Below are 15274 nucleotides of genomic sequence, written 5' to 3' on the forward strand. Positions count from 1 at the left end.
TTGTTCATGTACTTGATAAATAAAGAGTTTATTATTGACAGCAAAAAGCTCCGTTTTACTCTGGAACAGCTGCAAAATATTTTTACCAAAAAATGAAATGAAGCCTCTCGATCAGATTAAATCAATGCATGATCTCTTATCAGGTCCTTTGCTTAAATAAATAATAGAAATCATGGAAGCATGTACGAGGCCCTTTAGGAGTAGATTATTTGAAACCTGAATTTATAACTTTGCACTAGCTCCTATCTATGGTGGATTGTTCTTCAAACACAGCAAGAGTTGGTAATATTGCCATTGCCTCGCCATCAAGAACTACAAGTTCGCCATTCTTCAAACACTTTGTTGAGAATTTCACTCTAAACCACAAACAAAATCCCAAAGTCAGTGGTGGTAGTAATGTTTAACAAATGATAAGCTTCTGTAGGTGTTGTCAGCTTACAGGTATTTTTTCTTCATTTCTCTTATATTAAGAGCTTGTACCTCACCAAGAATCTTGTCTCCAATGTAGACTGGTAACCTGAAATGCAGGCTTTGGGATACATATATTGCTCCAGGCTACAAAGTACAATCACATTAAAATGTTAGAGATCTTCCACTCCAAATTGAATTTGCCCAGATTTTTTATACATATATATATATATATTTTGATTCACTATTAAATCCAGTGTTGATCTTCTACTTACAAAGTTTCATACAATTGAAAATATGTATATCCCAGTAGTCAAATCCCCAAATAGAATATATGTATGATTCCCATAAAAAAAAGATAACAAAAAACAAAAGTGAAGAGGATCTGAACCATTGACTTACAAAATGGGAAGAAATGATCCGAGGAAATAGTGCAGCAACAAGCATCCCATGAACAAGTGGATCATCAAAACCAGCGGCTCTAGCAATTTCGGGTTCAAAATGAAGAGGATTGGAGTCCTGACTGACCTTAGAGTATTCAAGAACATCTTCACTCGAATATACCCTTGTTTGTCTCAAGATATCTCCACTTCTAAGTACATTCGGTTCTATTGATGAAAAACACCTCACCACAGAGGGGAAACTACTTGAGAGCAGACTCTTGATCAACATTCTTGCCGTTGGCTTTCAAATGTGAAGAAGCAACTCGAATTCAGTGTCTCTGCATTCTGAACCAAATAACAAATTAAGAGTCTGCTGCCCAGTTTTTAAGGGCGAATTGTTTGCACAAAACTAGAAGAACGTGCATTGAATTTGAATTATAAAATGGAAAAAAAAAAAGCCCTTGCAAAATTAATAGAAACAAAGCCCATCAAAATCAGTGACAGTTGAACAAGCAGAATAGAAACAAAGTAATCATGAACACTATATACATTTATTTACTCCAATGCAACAAATGTACGATTCTTTTAATAAAAATCTAACTGGATGAATCCAATAAAAAGATTTCAGTTGAACATGCAGTGTGATGTCTTTGTTGCGTCATTTCGTCGAACAAATTGAACGTAAAGAAAACCGTCGGTTCAGTTTCCCACTTATATTTTGGTTAACAGATAATAATTGATTGGTTAAAAACAGAGTTAATTACCTCGACTCTTCGTTTTTGCCAGAAATAGAATACGCTTCAATCTTGCATATGGCGCCCACGAACGATGCTATGAATTTGATTAGGTGACTCCGAATCAAAATGAAAGATTTTAACCTCCTAACTCACACTTCGTTTTCAAACTACCAAATTGTCTTTCGCCTGTATGGTATTTTCGTTGTCACATTTTATTTTACCAATAAAATTATGTCCGCTCGACCGGATGATATATTATCATATATAATTTTACATACCCAAATACATATTCTAAAGTATGTATACCTTGCATTGATTTTGAATAGCTAGAACTTCAAACCAAGGTTAAATGAAAGTAAAAATTTTGTATTAAAGGTTAACAAAACTGATACAATATTAGAATTTTCGGATAGAAACTTAAGTTCGAATATTTGTTACGTTTGTAAAACCCTGAAAAAATTACTTGCAAAAAGTAAAAATTTTATAAAAACATCCCACAAATAGTTGTGTATTTCACTATTGACAACAGAGGGATGCAAATATTTTCATGAAAAACATCCATATACTATTTATAACTTGTAAACTACCTAGTGCATATACTTTCAGCTTATTTACTTGACAAAAGTTCTCAAAATGCTCCGAGTAAAACTAACACGAGAAAAATTGTCTCAAAATCAATTCCTGTAGCGTTGAAAGAGAAAGACTAATTTTACAAATACATTATGCATAAAACTATTTCATGTAGACTTAAAAGATTCCCTAGACCATCCAAAAGGATTAAAAAAAACACAAACATAAATAGAGGAGAAAATTTGTATTGGAGTCTCTAGGAACTTGGTTGCCAATTCCTGACCCAATCTGTCAAAGTTGCAACATTTGCAGTGATATCCTCAATGGTATTGCTGTTCAAAGCCAGGACAATATCCTCTGGATAACTTTCTTTTGCCTCCTCCAGCAAAACTTGAAAGATTTCACATTCAATATTGTTGGAAAGCTTAGCCCCAGAATAACCTCTGCCACAAAAGCAGTTCATGAGCATTCAAAAGTTATCCCAAGTCACAAAACTAAAATAGCAGTCACATGAATATGAGAAGGACTACCTCCTAGTCAAACGATCATACAAAACAGAATTTTCAGCTTGAAGCACGATAATACAATCAAACCATCGCTCTGGAAAGAAATCACATCCATGGTAATCCACAATATTACCACCTTCTTCCATTAAATCCTCAAGTTCATCACACACCTGCAAAGTCCATGGATTACAATTTGCTGCTTTTACCAGTAAAATAAACAAATCTTAGTTCAGTAAGTATATACAATCATGTCCTTCCTGTGTCCAAATCCACAAACAGATAATCAATGCATATAGCTGATTCCCAACATGATGATTAAAAGCCAGTTACTAGTGGCATCAAAAACAGTCACAAGAGAAAGATATACATAGCAGGTTTACAAAAACTGCTACTTCCTTAAATACTATACTTCAAATCAATTAGCAAATTTCATTATATATTTCTTCAGGGGAAGTGTTACCCAATGAAAATCATTAACATAATCCGCAACTGATACAATCTCCCTAAAAAAATAACTAACAAAAGAACAAGTAGATCAACTATATATATATATATGGAAGATTAAAAATTGTAGAGTTTCGATACCAGGTCTTCGTTGATGATGTGGCACTCGAGTTCATCATCCCAGCCGTCATGTAATTTTTTTTCTCTAACCAAATCCCCAATGTTTATGTGGCGAAGCTGGGTTGACTCCGCTAAAGCAGTCGATGTTGTCGTTTTTCCTGTTCCGGGTGTTCCAGTTATCAATATGTTCGGTCGATTCCTCTTTTTATCTTGCACCATGGTATCCACTGACGGTATGTGCAACAGGATTTTGTTAAAGAAAGTGTGCTAAACTGATGAAATACCTCAAAAATTATAATACCCATAATTCTTCGAACAGAAAGGTTAAAAAAAGTGAAACAACAAAAGAAACAGCAAATACAATAAGAGAAATATTATTTGAAACCCGAAAAAAGACATTAATTGTCTACAATAAACAGCTCTACTGAATTCAACTCAGCTGATTACTACAACTATTAACAAAAAAACCTATGTATAAAATTTAAATACGCTGGACAATACATAATTGAAAAACAATTCGGAAAATGGAACAAAACAAGTAGAGAATTACCGATAATTCTTTACAAAAGTAGGATTGTCAGTGACGGTGGATGAGGAGCGGCGGCTGTGAAAAAGAAGCGGTGGGTATTGCAGTTTAAAAGAAAGCAAGCAGGTAGCGAAGAAAGTGGCTTGCAGGGTATTTTTTACTTTTACAAAACTGACCTTTAGTTCCTTTAATAAAACCAAAAAAAAAGGTGGTTATTTTGCAATTTTATCCTAGTTTTCGGAATTTTCTTGATAGGTGCAGTTACTCATCCATTAAAAAATAAATAATTGCTTTAATTTATTATAAACTATATTATTTTGATTTTAAATTTTACAAGTTAGATTATGATTTCAATTAAATGTTCAATATACAACAAAATACGAATAAAATATGTGTAAAACAAATTATACAAATTGAAATGATAGTTTATAATAAAAAATATATAAACATTTATTTTTTTACTTACCTCAAAATTATCGAATCAAATGGAATCACCTCAAGTTTCATAGATAAATCTATATAATTTATTTGCATATATAATATTATATATGTATTTTAATTACGTATATATACGAAAGTCAAGCCACATTTATTTTGAGAATGCTACATACCATATAGAGGAAGGTGACAAATGGTTAATGAAATAACAATAATTTTATGATCAAATGATGGATACAATTGAGTTTTTACAATTCAAAGAGCGAGACTTACAACACAAATAATATAGAGCTACAGGTTAGACAAAGAAGCTACTATAAATATTTTGCTTCTGAGCAGGATTCTTAGCATGGTCTACACCTTATTATACCAGAAAAGAAGAATTTTGAAGTGTTTCTTTCGTATTAGAATCAGTCTGAGAGGAATTGGGAGGGGTTTCAAGCTAAGGATTTCCAGAGCACATCCGCGCAAATTGACAAAACTGGCATTTCCATCGCTCTTCCACTGGTGTGTAATTAGCTTCCCGCTCACCCTTCCAGAATTCAAGGCAATTTTGAATTTGACTCTTGAGCCAATTTTGGTCATAAGAAAATTTCTCTTCAACAACTAGTGACTCATCTTTCTGAAATTCGTATCTGCTCCAAAGTAATCAACTAAGGTATTATAGCATGAACTGTATATAACAAAATATCTCCACAAAATTTACCACATTTCTAGAAAGGAGCAAGCTGATGTGAGAAGTTAGGGAAAAAATGTTTCTTCTGAATTCAACTCTAGCTAAGTTTCAGAAAAGTAACATATAAGGTCAGGACCTATCTTTATAATCAAAGAAACTGAAACTTTAACCACCAAAAATACTGATAATTAAAGGAATTTTTGCAGATAATTTCATGGCTCACCTAAGTAATAGTTGGTCATGGGTAGGCTGCAGCATGTTCCATGTGTTCATATAGAATGTCACAATGTCCTCAAGGGTCTGTACAACCAAAATGAAATAGAAGCATTTATAAGAGTAGAGCATTGCCTAAACCCCCTCAAAGTCCAGAGCTGATTTATGCCATTTAGTTTTACTGAACTAATGTTATTTCATGTGCAGGAGGGTCTGTACAGCAGGAGGCAGCATGTTCCATGTGGTCATATAGGGGTCTTTACAGCCAAAATGAAATAAAAGCATTTTATAAGAGTACAACATTGCCTAAACCCCTCAAAATCCTGAGCTGATTTATGCAATTCAATTATAGTGAACTAATGCTAGTTCACCCTAATGTCAATAAATGAAACCCAGGATAACATAATATATCTTCATATCTTATAAAATGTATCTCAAGCTTATGTAAAAATGATGACTGAATCATCATAATATTGTCACATTCTGAATCAAGCATGTCAAGTGAACTAGTGTCACACCCCTAAATTTCAAAGGCATATTGGTGCGGAGAATTGGCACACAAGACTCAAGCAAAAGCCTTAGAGCAGCATGGCTGAGCGTGCAAGGACAATGTGCGAGATTTTGGCAGTAAGGATTCGCAGATGTGTCAAATGTTGGAAGGAGATGCTCGAAAGGTTGCTAGAGATGTCTAGCATTGGCAGAGGCCAAAAAGAGGTTCTGTTGGTGACTTGACATAGGGGTGTCAAACAACACACGCGTAGGTGTGCAGGAAAAGCGTAGAGTCAAGAAGTTGGCAATAGTGCAGAGCAGCACGAGCGAATCTGGCAACAAACCTTGAGATTGGCAAAGCATGCAAATGATTAAGGAAGCAATGCGCATGGCATTGGTAGATGATCAACATGCAAGTGAGGCTGACGTGAGGTTCGTACGAAAAAGCAGGGAAGTTTGTTGAGCAACAGTCAAGCGTTGGACGGTTGTGAAGAGTGTGGAGGATAGCTGGGACTTTGATAAGCATATCTTGATAAGGAGTTATGTTGCAAAGTTGCATATTCAGTTGGGATAAGCAGTTGGCTTTGTCTTGGATGAGGAAGTTATATGGACATAACCAAGGACTGTCTTAAGCGGTTAAGTAAGAGAACAGCAGGGTTTGAATTTGAATTACAAGTGCTGTAACTGCTGTGTGGTGCAAATACAAGAAGGCTGGACATTTACTTGGGATGGTGATGCACAAGTGAAGGCACAAATACACAAAGGGAGGCACAAGTGGGTTCACAAGTGTGGGAACAAGTGTCATGAGAGAGTGCATCAAGGTGCATGTGGCAAGGGCATGCATTTGAGTGGGATGCATGAGAGATGTGCGGGCAAGTGTAAGGGACAGCATACAAGGAAGAGATTGTGCTAGAGTGAGAGCGTGAGATGCATGCAAGGGTATGCCCATGAGTGACGTAAGATGCATGCAAGAGTGTGTGTGCACAAGTGAGTCCACGTGAGAGTGTGTGCATGGCTGGGCGAGTACATTACATCAATGTATGGGAATGCATGAGTTCATTCAGTGTAATGGAGATTGATACATGTAAGTGTGTCATGTTGAGCAAGTTGAGTACTTGAGTGACCATGTGCAGGAGTGTGTGCATTGTTGCTTGTAATTTCCTTTGTTGTTATGAATAAAGGTGGGGAGTATTTTCCCATAATCCAAGTTACTTAATGTTTACTTTGTGTAGCTTAAAAATGGATTTGCCATATTAAACGAAGTGTTGGAATGTCAAATGACAGTGTGCAGGCAGTAACGCTAAGTGGTGTTCGCAGAATGTTGAGTCAAGTGGGGTGCTTGGCTGCATCATAAGGGATGTTTTCGTATAACTTTCACCTGGTGAAAGATTACCACCGTCACAACTAGCACAATTAAAAAGAAAAGAAAACATTACCTTTGCTGGATAGCCTGCATCAGTGCTGCTCTTTCTTATTTCTTCAGACAAGACATGATCAGGATTCAGCGAAAAGTAATTAAAAAACTGTCTGGGTGGAAAACCACCAGCTGCTAAATTGTCCCACATACACTTGTAGCACATTAGTTGAAGCCTGCCAACATAAATGTAGAATTCACAATTATCTTCTTGTCCTGTTCTTTTAAGAGCAAAGTACAGCAAATAGATAACAAAAGCTCATTCACTTTGGAAGCATTAGAAAATAGATATACATTTCATTCACATTGAAGCAGAAGCCGATAAATATGAATACCTTCTATTTCTTCTTTGTGATTCAGAAGGAAGTGTCTCTCGGACACGTGTTTTTGTGTCTACTAATATTGGGCTCCCATGAGTTTCTTTTATGGGCATCCGGATCTCGTCAATCACTCCCACCATCCATACACCTTCTATAAAGCCATATCTGATGTTATAAGCAATTATAGTCCATAAGCAAGAAACAAATATTGGAAATCAATGCTTCAGCTTCAACTAATGAGAAAGTATGTGGTTTCTAAGACATCTGCTGGAAAAAGTCTCCAGCCTAATCAGAAAAATAAATAAAAACAACTACCAGTCTAATTATTATTATAAAAAAAGGAAAGCGAAAATCTTCATATTAAAAAAAGAGTTGCATCTGAATGCGTCAAAACTCAAAATTCAGACCAAGGAAACACACTACTAGGCAAAATTTCTTATAAACTAGTGTACTGTCACTTAGCCTAAGGCAAAAAATTTTATTTTTTGGTAAGTAATTAATTAGAAGGTTCCACAAATGTAATAGAAACTCAAACCCAAATCTTCTATCTATAAATTTTAATACTCCACCAATTTTGTTAATCCCTCTTTATTTTTTTAAGGCAAGAAAAAGTTGCAATTGAAGACTTCTTTAAACTTATAGTATGCAGAACCATTATTTGATTAATTTTCCCATAAATTTCACAAAATTTTCACTATTAACTTGAATCAAATTTTTCTATCCATTTAATTAGCAAACATATTCTCATTTTTTGCAATCTAGAATTCTCACATACAGTCCTTGCTATATCAGTGCCATGTGGAGGGTTGAGAAATACATAGACCATGCTAAGCCTAAGATGGGATTTGGAGATACTTTGAAATGGTTGAACTTACAGTGGCAGCTCACGTGTCAGCCCTTCAGACAACAATTGATTTGCTCCAGTTATGAAATTGATTAATTTAATAGCCCACACTTCTTCAACTGACCGGCCAAGAATTTTGACTTCTGTAGAGACCTGCTAAAAATTAGAGTCATAATCAGAAAGTTCTACCTTGTTGCATAAAAGGACATAGCATATGTTAACGAGCATTGGGTTAAAAGTCAGAACCGTGCACAAAGAACATAATAAGTTAGATGATCTCCCAACAGAGGCATATTACAGGAAAGAAATAAGTTTGGGAAGTCAATTGAGTTGAAACAAAACATCTAAATGCTAAATGTAGAGATGCCCCACCTTTGTACATTATAACCCAATGAGAACACGTGACATTTCATTTACTTAATTACAGAAATCAGATTTTATCTATACACTAATTGAGAAAGGAAAAGGTCATTTTCATACAAGAAGAGCTAAGAGTAACATATTATTGGAAACAGGATGAAAGGACTGTAAAGAGTACAATTCTTGAAATTTGGAGTTTACCTCTTCAACAAGTTTTTTATGGCGTGCCTCGCCAGCCCTCATAGCTTTGCTTACTCTTTTTCTACAATAAAGGAGAGTGAACTCCATTTGTTTTTCACACCATTCCTGTTATTAATACAAAACAAAAATAAATTTAAATTTGCAATTCAGCCTCATATCATAGTGCAAATTGTGATTTGTTTGCTTCCTTGCAGACCATTTAACCAAGCAATTAGGTGAAATGAGGAAGAAGGAGGATGAAGTGGCGATTCATGCCCTCATGGTACAATCAAAGTTCAACAAAATGTACAAAACGAGATCACATTTACAGTTCTACTTGCTATAACAGAATCAATCTAATTTAAACTAATAATTTTAAATCCATCTACGGTCTGTGTAAAACATTTAGAATCATTTAAACTTCAAATTGTCATTCAACTTAAAGTCCGCCACCCGAAGTTTAAGCCCAAAGAAAGTGATAAGGGTGGGAAGTGTTTAAGAAAATAAATGGGTAAATAGAAAATAGTGAGGAAATGATGTCGTTTATAAAAATGAAAAGAATACCACTATATAACATTGGCTAATTGTACAGATTGGGAATTATTGAAAAATACAATCAATTTTGCTCTCTGTTTTTCTCTTTGTGTATTCTTGGTTCTCTCTAATTCCTCTCTTCTTTCTTGATTGTGGATTTCCTTTTTCTAGTTTTGCCTTCTTTCTTCATTGTCTCTTCTTTAATTAGTTCAGTCCACATCAGAAAGTAAGGCATTAAACAAAATCAAAATACAAAACTTTGACATTCAAAATTAAGCAAAAGAAACACAAACCAAAACCACAGTCAAACTAATCAAACATATTGTTAAAAAAGAACTCAAAATCGAGTTAAAACAATTCAAACTCCATACCGTGCCAGTTATGTCAGTAACAGACAAGCTTCTTGCCTTCCTAAATCGTTCCAAAAACGATTCGGGAACCTCATTCCTCTTCTTGCTCAACCCCAAATCACCCGAATCCTCAATATCAGGTGCACTACACCCCGAAAACCTCCTTTTCGATAGCAAAGTGATAGAGCGCAGAGACCTGGCGTTTCTTTGAAGCTGAGATGGAGAACAGATCGAAGAAATCTTAGAGGAAGTGAGTGAACAGCGAGTTGCAGCCAAGGCTGCATCGATTATAGCCATCTCTTCATCGCTCACGAACTCGACTGAAATTTCCGGCACAATAATATTATTAATGTTTGAAGCGGAGGGGCCGTGTGACTCGGACATTATTTTTTTAAATCAATTTTGTAGAAATATAACCGTTGCTATCGCCGCGAGCTAAGAAATCCAGTTGCAAATTTTACAGTTAGTCGTTTGGTTTTGAAGTTGAACGAACCGTTAAGAGTGGGGGGTTCTCATTTTGTAATCAGACTTCAACCTTTAGCTTTGTGATTTTAATTTCTTCAGTACTAAGAATTATTGAGTGACTTTCATCTTCAAACTTTTGCATTTCAAAGATTCTTTAACCTTTATATTTCAATCATCTTCTAGATGCTTTTACTTTATGTGTCACGCCTTGTCAACATAATTTGGCGTAAAGCAAACGATGTTTTCTCCTACTGAATGACTTTCATCTTCAACGTTTACTACTATTATTTTGATTCGGCGCAAACCAAATCAAAAATTTACCCATTTAATAATAAAATAAAATATTAAAAAAAATATGAATAATTATACAACAATATAATTATATAAATATATAAATATTTCAAATTCTTATTATAAATATACAATATATAATTATAATATGAGTAAAAGTTTTAAAACATGTTTATAATTTGACTAATCAAATAAAATTATTACTACTTAATAATAAAATAAAATATTTAAATTAAAATAAATAATAATATGAGTAATAGTAATTATATAAAGACACAATTATATACAATCTATAAAAATTTCAACTATTGTAGATATTATTTTTCAATATTTTTATATTTTATTTTTAATAAATTCTATTAAAATAGCAAATCTCTAAAACATTCGAATATATTTGAATAGTGTTATATTACTTTTGTGTAAATCTTAACACTATCTGATTCAATTTTGAGTTATATCAAGTTGATCCAAATAAATTTTATGTTAAAAATTGAACACTAACTCTATATTTTTTGTATCATATCGTATTAAGTTAATAGATTGTGTTAAAAATTATCAACTTTACATACAATAAACGTTACCATTATAAGTGATGTCCCTTTTACCAAATGCAAATTGCGGACATATTCATTCAAATTCTTTATTATAATTATTTTCTTTTTGTAAATAAATGTAAATTATAAATATTTATAATTATATCTCATTTTATAATATGAAGTTTGTAAAATTATAAAAAATATATATATATATAGATACAAAATTTTAAATATCATTGAAACTAAGGTTTTAAATACTGTAATTTAATCGTATCATAAATTAGTCTAACAATAAGTACACATGACTGACTCTTGCATAAGAATATGATAATAGTATTAAAATTGTACAAAATATTATACAATAGTGATAATTATTCATAACGTAATTCAATCTATTATTTAGAGGATTGTGTGTATAATAATATTATTTATATTTATGGGAAAAATTAGAACAGAGTATCAATAGTTGTTACTTGATCCTTTAATTTTAAAAATATATAAAAATAGTAATAATAATAATAATAATAATAATAAAAAGCAAAACTAAAACAAATATTATCATTCCTATGTAACCTTTTTAGCAGGATTTTAGTACCTTATAGAGTATACACAATTCTATTTGATCTCAAAATTAAATTAAATTATTTAAAAATTATAATTTAATTTAATTTTTTTAAAATTTATAAAACAGTTTAGTTTAAAAATAGTAAATTTTAAGAAAAATAATTTATGATTTAGTTTATATTTGGATAATTTTCAAATAAAATCAAACTATAAACTGTATTTTTAAAATGTATATATATAATCATATTTAATAGAATTTTTTGATAAACAATTAAATTTAATAATTGTTTTTATATATATTTTATCATTTTTTTTCATGTTTATTAAATATATATTTTATATTTACTTTACATATTTATTTTATATTTTAAAAAACTATAATTAAATTATAATTTATTGAATACAATATATTTAAAAATTAATAGCTTTTCATAGGTTTAATTGTAATTGAAAGATCAGATTATATTTTTTCAATTTAGTTTAAAATATTTTTAATAATAAAATTATATATATAAATAATAAACGTAAATAAAAATATATCATTATATAATTAAATAATGATATATCATTATTTATATATAAATTTATATTTATTTATTTATAAATTTAAGTTTATATTTATTATTTGTATATATAAAATTACTCTTCTATTGGATTTTTTTTTTTTAAGGTTTTGAAAAAAAATTTTATACCGCAGCACACACTCCTAACGGGCAGATTATGAGTGTAATAACCATTGACATAGAAGATTCCTAAGAGAAAACGATGGGCGTTCGAGCAGCCGAGCAAGGGCAAGACTTTGTCACACAGTGATCCGACATTTCTCGGCAAACTCAACTGTGTCTAAACCAAAAACTGCCACCAATCCCACAAAATCTGCATGAAAGACACGTATCTCTTTCTACTATTCTCCTCCTTTCTTTATAAACACCTACCGCCTTTGCATTTCCGGTAGACTAGACACAATCTCACCAAAATTAAACTGCTAAGCAATGAGAAATCTGCTCACTCTTTTGCTGTTAGTGCTGGTTTTCAGTCATGGACTGACCATGACTAGGGGATATAGAGATGAAGATGATGATTGGAGGCTGGAAAGAGAATGGGAGAGAGAGGAGAGGGGCGGTGAAGAAGAAGAAGATGAAAGACCAGACCGTGGAGCAGAAAGATTCTTGTTGCAGGACGCAAAGCATGTGGTGAAGACTGAGGCTGGTGATGTGCGTGTAATAAGGAGTGTTGGAAGAAGAATTGTGAACAGGGAGATGCATATTGGGTTCATTTCTATGGAGCCACAGAGTCTTTTCATTCCTCAATATACTGACTCCAATTTGATCCTCTTCATTCGAAGAGGTATACATTCTCTATTTTGCCTTCCTCTTCGGCTAATAAATAGCTAAAAAAGTAATGAATAAAGGCCACTGATGAGACAAATTTTGAAATTCGTTGCAGGAGAAGCCAGACTTGGATGCATCTACAAAGATAAACTGGTGGAAAAGACATTGAAGATGGGTGACCTGTACAGAATTCCGGCCGGTTCAGCTTTCTATGTGTTGAACACAGGGGAAGGGCAGAAGCTTCATATCATTAGCAGCATTGACCCATCCGAGAGTTTGGGATTGGGAACTTTCCAGGTACATAAAATTACTTCATGTAAGTTGTAAATCATACAACACTAAAAATTCTCTGAATTAAAGTGCTCATTCGGAGGTTTCTGATACTTTTTGTGTGGTCTGAAGTCTTTCTTCATTGGTGGAGGATCATATCCCACATCTATTCTAGCTGGATTTGGCAAGGAAACACTTTCAAATGCTTTTAACGTAAGCAAATAACTTCCCTTGTTAGCAACTATTTCACTTATCTTTGGCAACTTGTACTGTTGACAGAGATTAACGCTCTGAATTTCATCACAGGTCTCCAGCGAAGAAGTGGAGGATGTGTTAACCAGGCAACAAGATGGTCCAATTGTATACTTACCCGATTCTCATGCACCAAGCTTGTGGTCAAAATTCTTGCAATTGAATGAGCAAAAGAGACTACAACACCTAAAGAGAGTGCTGGAGTTCCAAGAAAAGCCACAAGAAAGAGAGCAAATGGCATGGTCATGGAGGAAACTCTTGAAATCAGTATTTGGGGCCGAAGATAGGAAGGATACAAGAGCAACAGGTGGATCCCCAGACTCATACAACATATATAAAAGAAGCCCTGACTTCAGGAACAACTATGGATGGACTGTTGCTCTTGATGAGTCTGATTATAAACCTCTTAAACACTCCGGCATCGGTGTTTATCTTGTTAATCTCACAGCGGTAATTACTAATTACTCTCTCATTATTGAGAAATTCAGATAGTGCATAAAATTAACGAATATTACACTTTAATCGATTGTCTCTATTGCAGGGATCAATGCTGGCACCTCATGTGAATCCAACTGCCACTGAATATGGGATTGTGCTGAGAGGATCAGGAAGAATCCAAATAAATTATCCAAATGGAAGCTCGGCATTCGACGCACAAGTGAATGAAGGCGATGTGTTTTGGGTGCCGCGGTACTTTGCATTCTGTCAAATCGCATCGAGAAAAGGGCCTTTTGAGTTCTTCGGATTTACAACCTCAGCACGCAAGAATAGACCACAGTTCCTTGTAGGTTCGAGCTCACTTCTTCGGACTCTGCCTAGCCCCGAGCTCGCAGCTGCATTCGGCGTGAGCGAGGATCGGATTAGAAACCTCGTCCATGCACAGCGTGAAGCTGTTATATTGCCTACGGCAGCTGCAGCACCGCCGGATAAGACGGACAAGAATGAAAAGAAGTTTGAAAAGCCGCCGTATATGATCAGAAACTTCGGTAATGACATGATCTTGGGGTTTGATTAAGGAAGCTCGGGAGGTGAATAAGTTGATGATCGGCTAGAATGTTTGTCTTGGAGAAGACGTTCTGTAGTGTCTAGTTGTCTTTTTTTTTATTAGGGCTAGTTTCTTTTTAGTTTAATTTCTGTTTCATGGTTCGTTCATGAATTATCGAGTTTCGAATTGTGAATAAACTGGGGTACTTCTGTGTGCACTGTGCATTTTCAGTTTTCAGTGTCTGACAGTATGCATGATGGTCATGCCCTTTCACGCGGTCTCTGTAGCAAAAATAAGAGCACCACAAAAATTCAATCGAAGCAGCTCAAAACAAGCAAGCTATTGCCATTGCCATTGCCAAAAGCTGCTGCATTTTGGACCGCTTGACTAGGGATGGCAATGGGGAGGGGCGGGTCCCTGTTGCGGGGATAAAAAATAATTCCTATCCCCTCCTCGCGAAGGAAAATTCCTTCCCTATCTCCGTCCCGTCTCCGCGGGGAAAAATCCCTTCCCCATCCCCATAAATATAAATTTTAATTCTTTTATATATTTTAATAAATAAAATAAATCATATTTTCCCAAAATATCACTTGCTACAAGAGCTACAAAATATTCTTTGTTATTTTAGTTCAAATATAAAGTTTTCATAAAATCTAACAATATGCAATAATCAATCTCTTCATTAGTAGCTCTTCATGTATGTAATTTAGGGTAATTTTATAATAACATTAAATTTAACATTTTTCATTCACTTCAATTGATTTTATCAAGTTTATAATTTATTATTTTTGTGTGTAAAAACCTGGTGGATTGACTAACTAAGTTTTAAAGTTGAAATAAAATTAATTTGGTGCATTTGCATTTTATGATAATGAGATTCTTGGGTTTTTTTAATATATTAGATTAATAGTTTAGAAATTAGGTAAAACTAATAATTGATAATTCAAAAATTAGTAAAATTAAAGTTATAGTTTTAATAAATCATAATATAAAAATTTCTAAAACTTAATAGTTTAGAAATTATTATATTAATATATTAGGTTTAGAGGGTGGGGTGGGGTGGGGTGG

General features: G+C 33.6%; 4 protein-coding genes across 9 annotated transcripts; 1 reads left to right on the top strand and 3 right to left on the bottom strand.

Moving 5' to 3' along the window:
• Nucleotides 1-9: 9 nt before the first annotated feature.
• Nucleotides 10-1781, bottom strand: LOC123205495 ((R)-specific enoyl-CoA hydratase). Of its 4 annotated transcripts, none has more exons than XM_044622483.1 (4): nucleotides 1556-1781; nucleotides 811-1129; nucleotides 440-555; nucleotides 10-356 (listed from the first exon to the last, which is right to left on the bottom strand). In XM_044622483.1, the coding sequence occupies exons 2-4, from the start codon at nucleotides 1078-1080 to the stop codon at nucleotides 236-238; spliced, it is 507 nt and encodes a 168-aa protein (XP_044478418.1). In that variant the 5' UTR covers nucleotides 1081-1129; nucleotides 1556-1781; the 3' UTR covers nucleotides 10-235. The 4 variants fall into 4 exon arrangements, with proteins under 4 accessions (XP_044478418.1, XP_044478393.1, XP_044478410.1 ...); XM_044622458.1 differs by having other exon boundaries at nucleotides 811-1136; nucleotides 1556-1776; XM_044622475.1 differs by lacking the exon at nucleotides 1556-1781 and adding an exon at nucleotides 1341-1492 and having other exon boundaries at nucleotides 811-1136.
• A 372-nt stretch (nucleotides 1782-2153) lies between these two features.
• On the bottom strand, nucleotides 2154-3869 carry LOC123205481 (adenylate kinase isoenzyme 6 homolog). Of its 2 annotated transcripts, none has more exons than XM_044622439.1 (4): nucleotides 3719-3869; nucleotides 3190-3395; nucleotides 2629-2774; nucleotides 2154-2541 (listed from the first exon to the last, which is right to left on the bottom strand). In XM_044622439.1, exons 2-4 carry the CDS (start codon nucleotides 3385-3387, stop codon nucleotides 2355-2357), a joined length of 531 nt encoding a protein of 176 aa, XP_044478374.1. In that variant the 5' UTR covers nucleotides 3388-3395; nucleotides 3719-3869; the 3' UTR covers nucleotides 2154-2354. The 2 variants fall into 2 exon arrangements, with proteins under 2 accessions (XP_044478374.1, XP_044478382.1); XM_044622447.1 differs by having other exon boundaries at nucleotides 3190-3392; nucleotides 3719-3846.
• A 457-nt stretch (nucleotides 3870-4326) lies between these two features.
• LOC123208991 (exonuclease V, chloroplastic) lies at nucleotides 4327-10101 on the bottom strand. Of its 2 annotated transcripts, none has more exons than XM_044626688.1 (7): nucleotides 9534-10101; nucleotides 8650-8754; nucleotides 8120-8241; nucleotides 7260-7409; nucleotides 6947-7100; nucleotides 5032-5108; nucleotides 4327-4767 (listed from the first exon to the last, which is right to left on the bottom strand). In XM_044626688.1, the coding sequence occupies exons 1-7, from the start codon at nucleotides 9894-9896 to the stop codon at nucleotides 4575-4577; spliced, it is 1164 nt and encodes a 387-aa protein (XP_044482623.1). In that variant the 5' UTR covers nucleotides 9897-10101; the 3' UTR covers nucleotides 4327-4574. The 2 variants fall into 2 exon arrangements, with proteins under 2 accessions (XP_044482623.1, XP_044482622.1); XM_044626687.1 differs by having other exon boundaries at nucleotides 8120-8244.
• Nucleotides 10102-12310: 2209 nt separating this feature from the next.
• LOC123208990 (vicilin-like seed storage protein At2g28490) lies at nucleotides 12311-14436 on the top strand. The gene is made up of 5 exons (XM_044626686.1): nucleotides 12311-12715; nucleotides 12815-12996; nucleotides 13102-13182; nucleotides 13276-13671; nucleotides 13763-14436. The coding sequence occupies exons 1-5, from the start codon at nucleotides 12361-12363 to the stop codon at nucleotides 14234-14236; spliced, it is 1488 nt and encodes a 495-aa protein (XP_044482621.1). The 5' UTR covers nucleotides 12311-12360; the 3' UTR covers nucleotides 14237-14436.
• The last annotated feature ends 838 nt before the right edge of the window (nucleotides 14437-15274 follow it).

The sequence above is a fragment of the Mangifera indica genome, chromosome 2 (assembly GCF_011075055.1).
Source record: "Mangifera indica cultivar Alphonso chromosome 2, CATAS_Mindica_2.1, whole genome shotgun sequence".
Taxonomy (NCBI): Eukaryota; Viridiplantae; Streptophyta; class Magnoliopsida; order Sapindales; family Anacardiaceae; genus Mangifera; species Mangifera indica.

Coding starts and splice junctions, on each gene's coding strand:
- LOC123205495 (XM_044622483.1), bottom strand. CDS start 1,080: ATGTTGATCAAGAGTCTGCTCTCAAGTAGTTTCCCCTCTGTGGTGAGG. Junction 556..810: donor GGATCATTTCTTCCCATTTT/GTAAGTCAATGG, acceptor TGTACTTTGTAG/CCTGGAGCAATATATGTATC. Junction 357..439: donor GAAATGAAGAAAAAATACCT/GTAAGCTGACAA, acceptor TTTGTGGTTTAG/AGTGAAATTCTCAACAAAGT.
- LOC123208990 (XM_044626686.1), top strand. CDS start 12,361: ATGAGAAATCTGCTCACTCTTTTGCTGTTAGTGCTGGTTTTCAGTCAT. Junction 13,183..13,275: donor CACTTTCAAATGCTTTTAAC/GTAAGCAAATAA, acceptor ATTTCATCACAG/GTCTCCAGCGAAGAAGTGGA. Junction 13,672..13,762: donor ATCTTGTTAATCTCACAGCG/GTAATTACTAAT, acceptor TCTCTATTGCAG/GGATCAATGCTGGCACCTCA.
- LOC123205481 (XM_044622439.1), bottom strand. CDS start 3,387: ATGGTGCAAGATAAAAAGAGGAATCGACCGAACATATTGATAACTGGA. Junction 2,775..3,189: donor ACATCATCAACGAAGACCTG/GTATCGAAACTC, acceptor TGGACTTTGCAG/GTGTGTGATGAACTTGAGGA. Junction 2,542..2,628: donor TATGATCGTTTGACTAGGAG/GTAGTCCTTCTC, acceptor CTTTTGTGGCAG/AGGTTATTCTGGGGCTAAGC.
- LOC123208991 (XM_044626687.1), bottom strand. CDS start 9,896: ATGTCCGAGTCACACGGCCCCTCCGCTTCAAACATTAATAATATTATT. Junction 8,245..8,649: donor ATAAAAAACTTGTTGAAGAG/GTAAACTCCAAA, acceptor TCTAATTTTTAG/CAGGTCTCTACAGAAGTCAA. Junction 7,101..7,259: donor TCACAAAGAAGAAATAGAAG/GTATTCATATTT, acceptor TTATGTTGGCAG/GCTTCAACTAATGTGCTACA.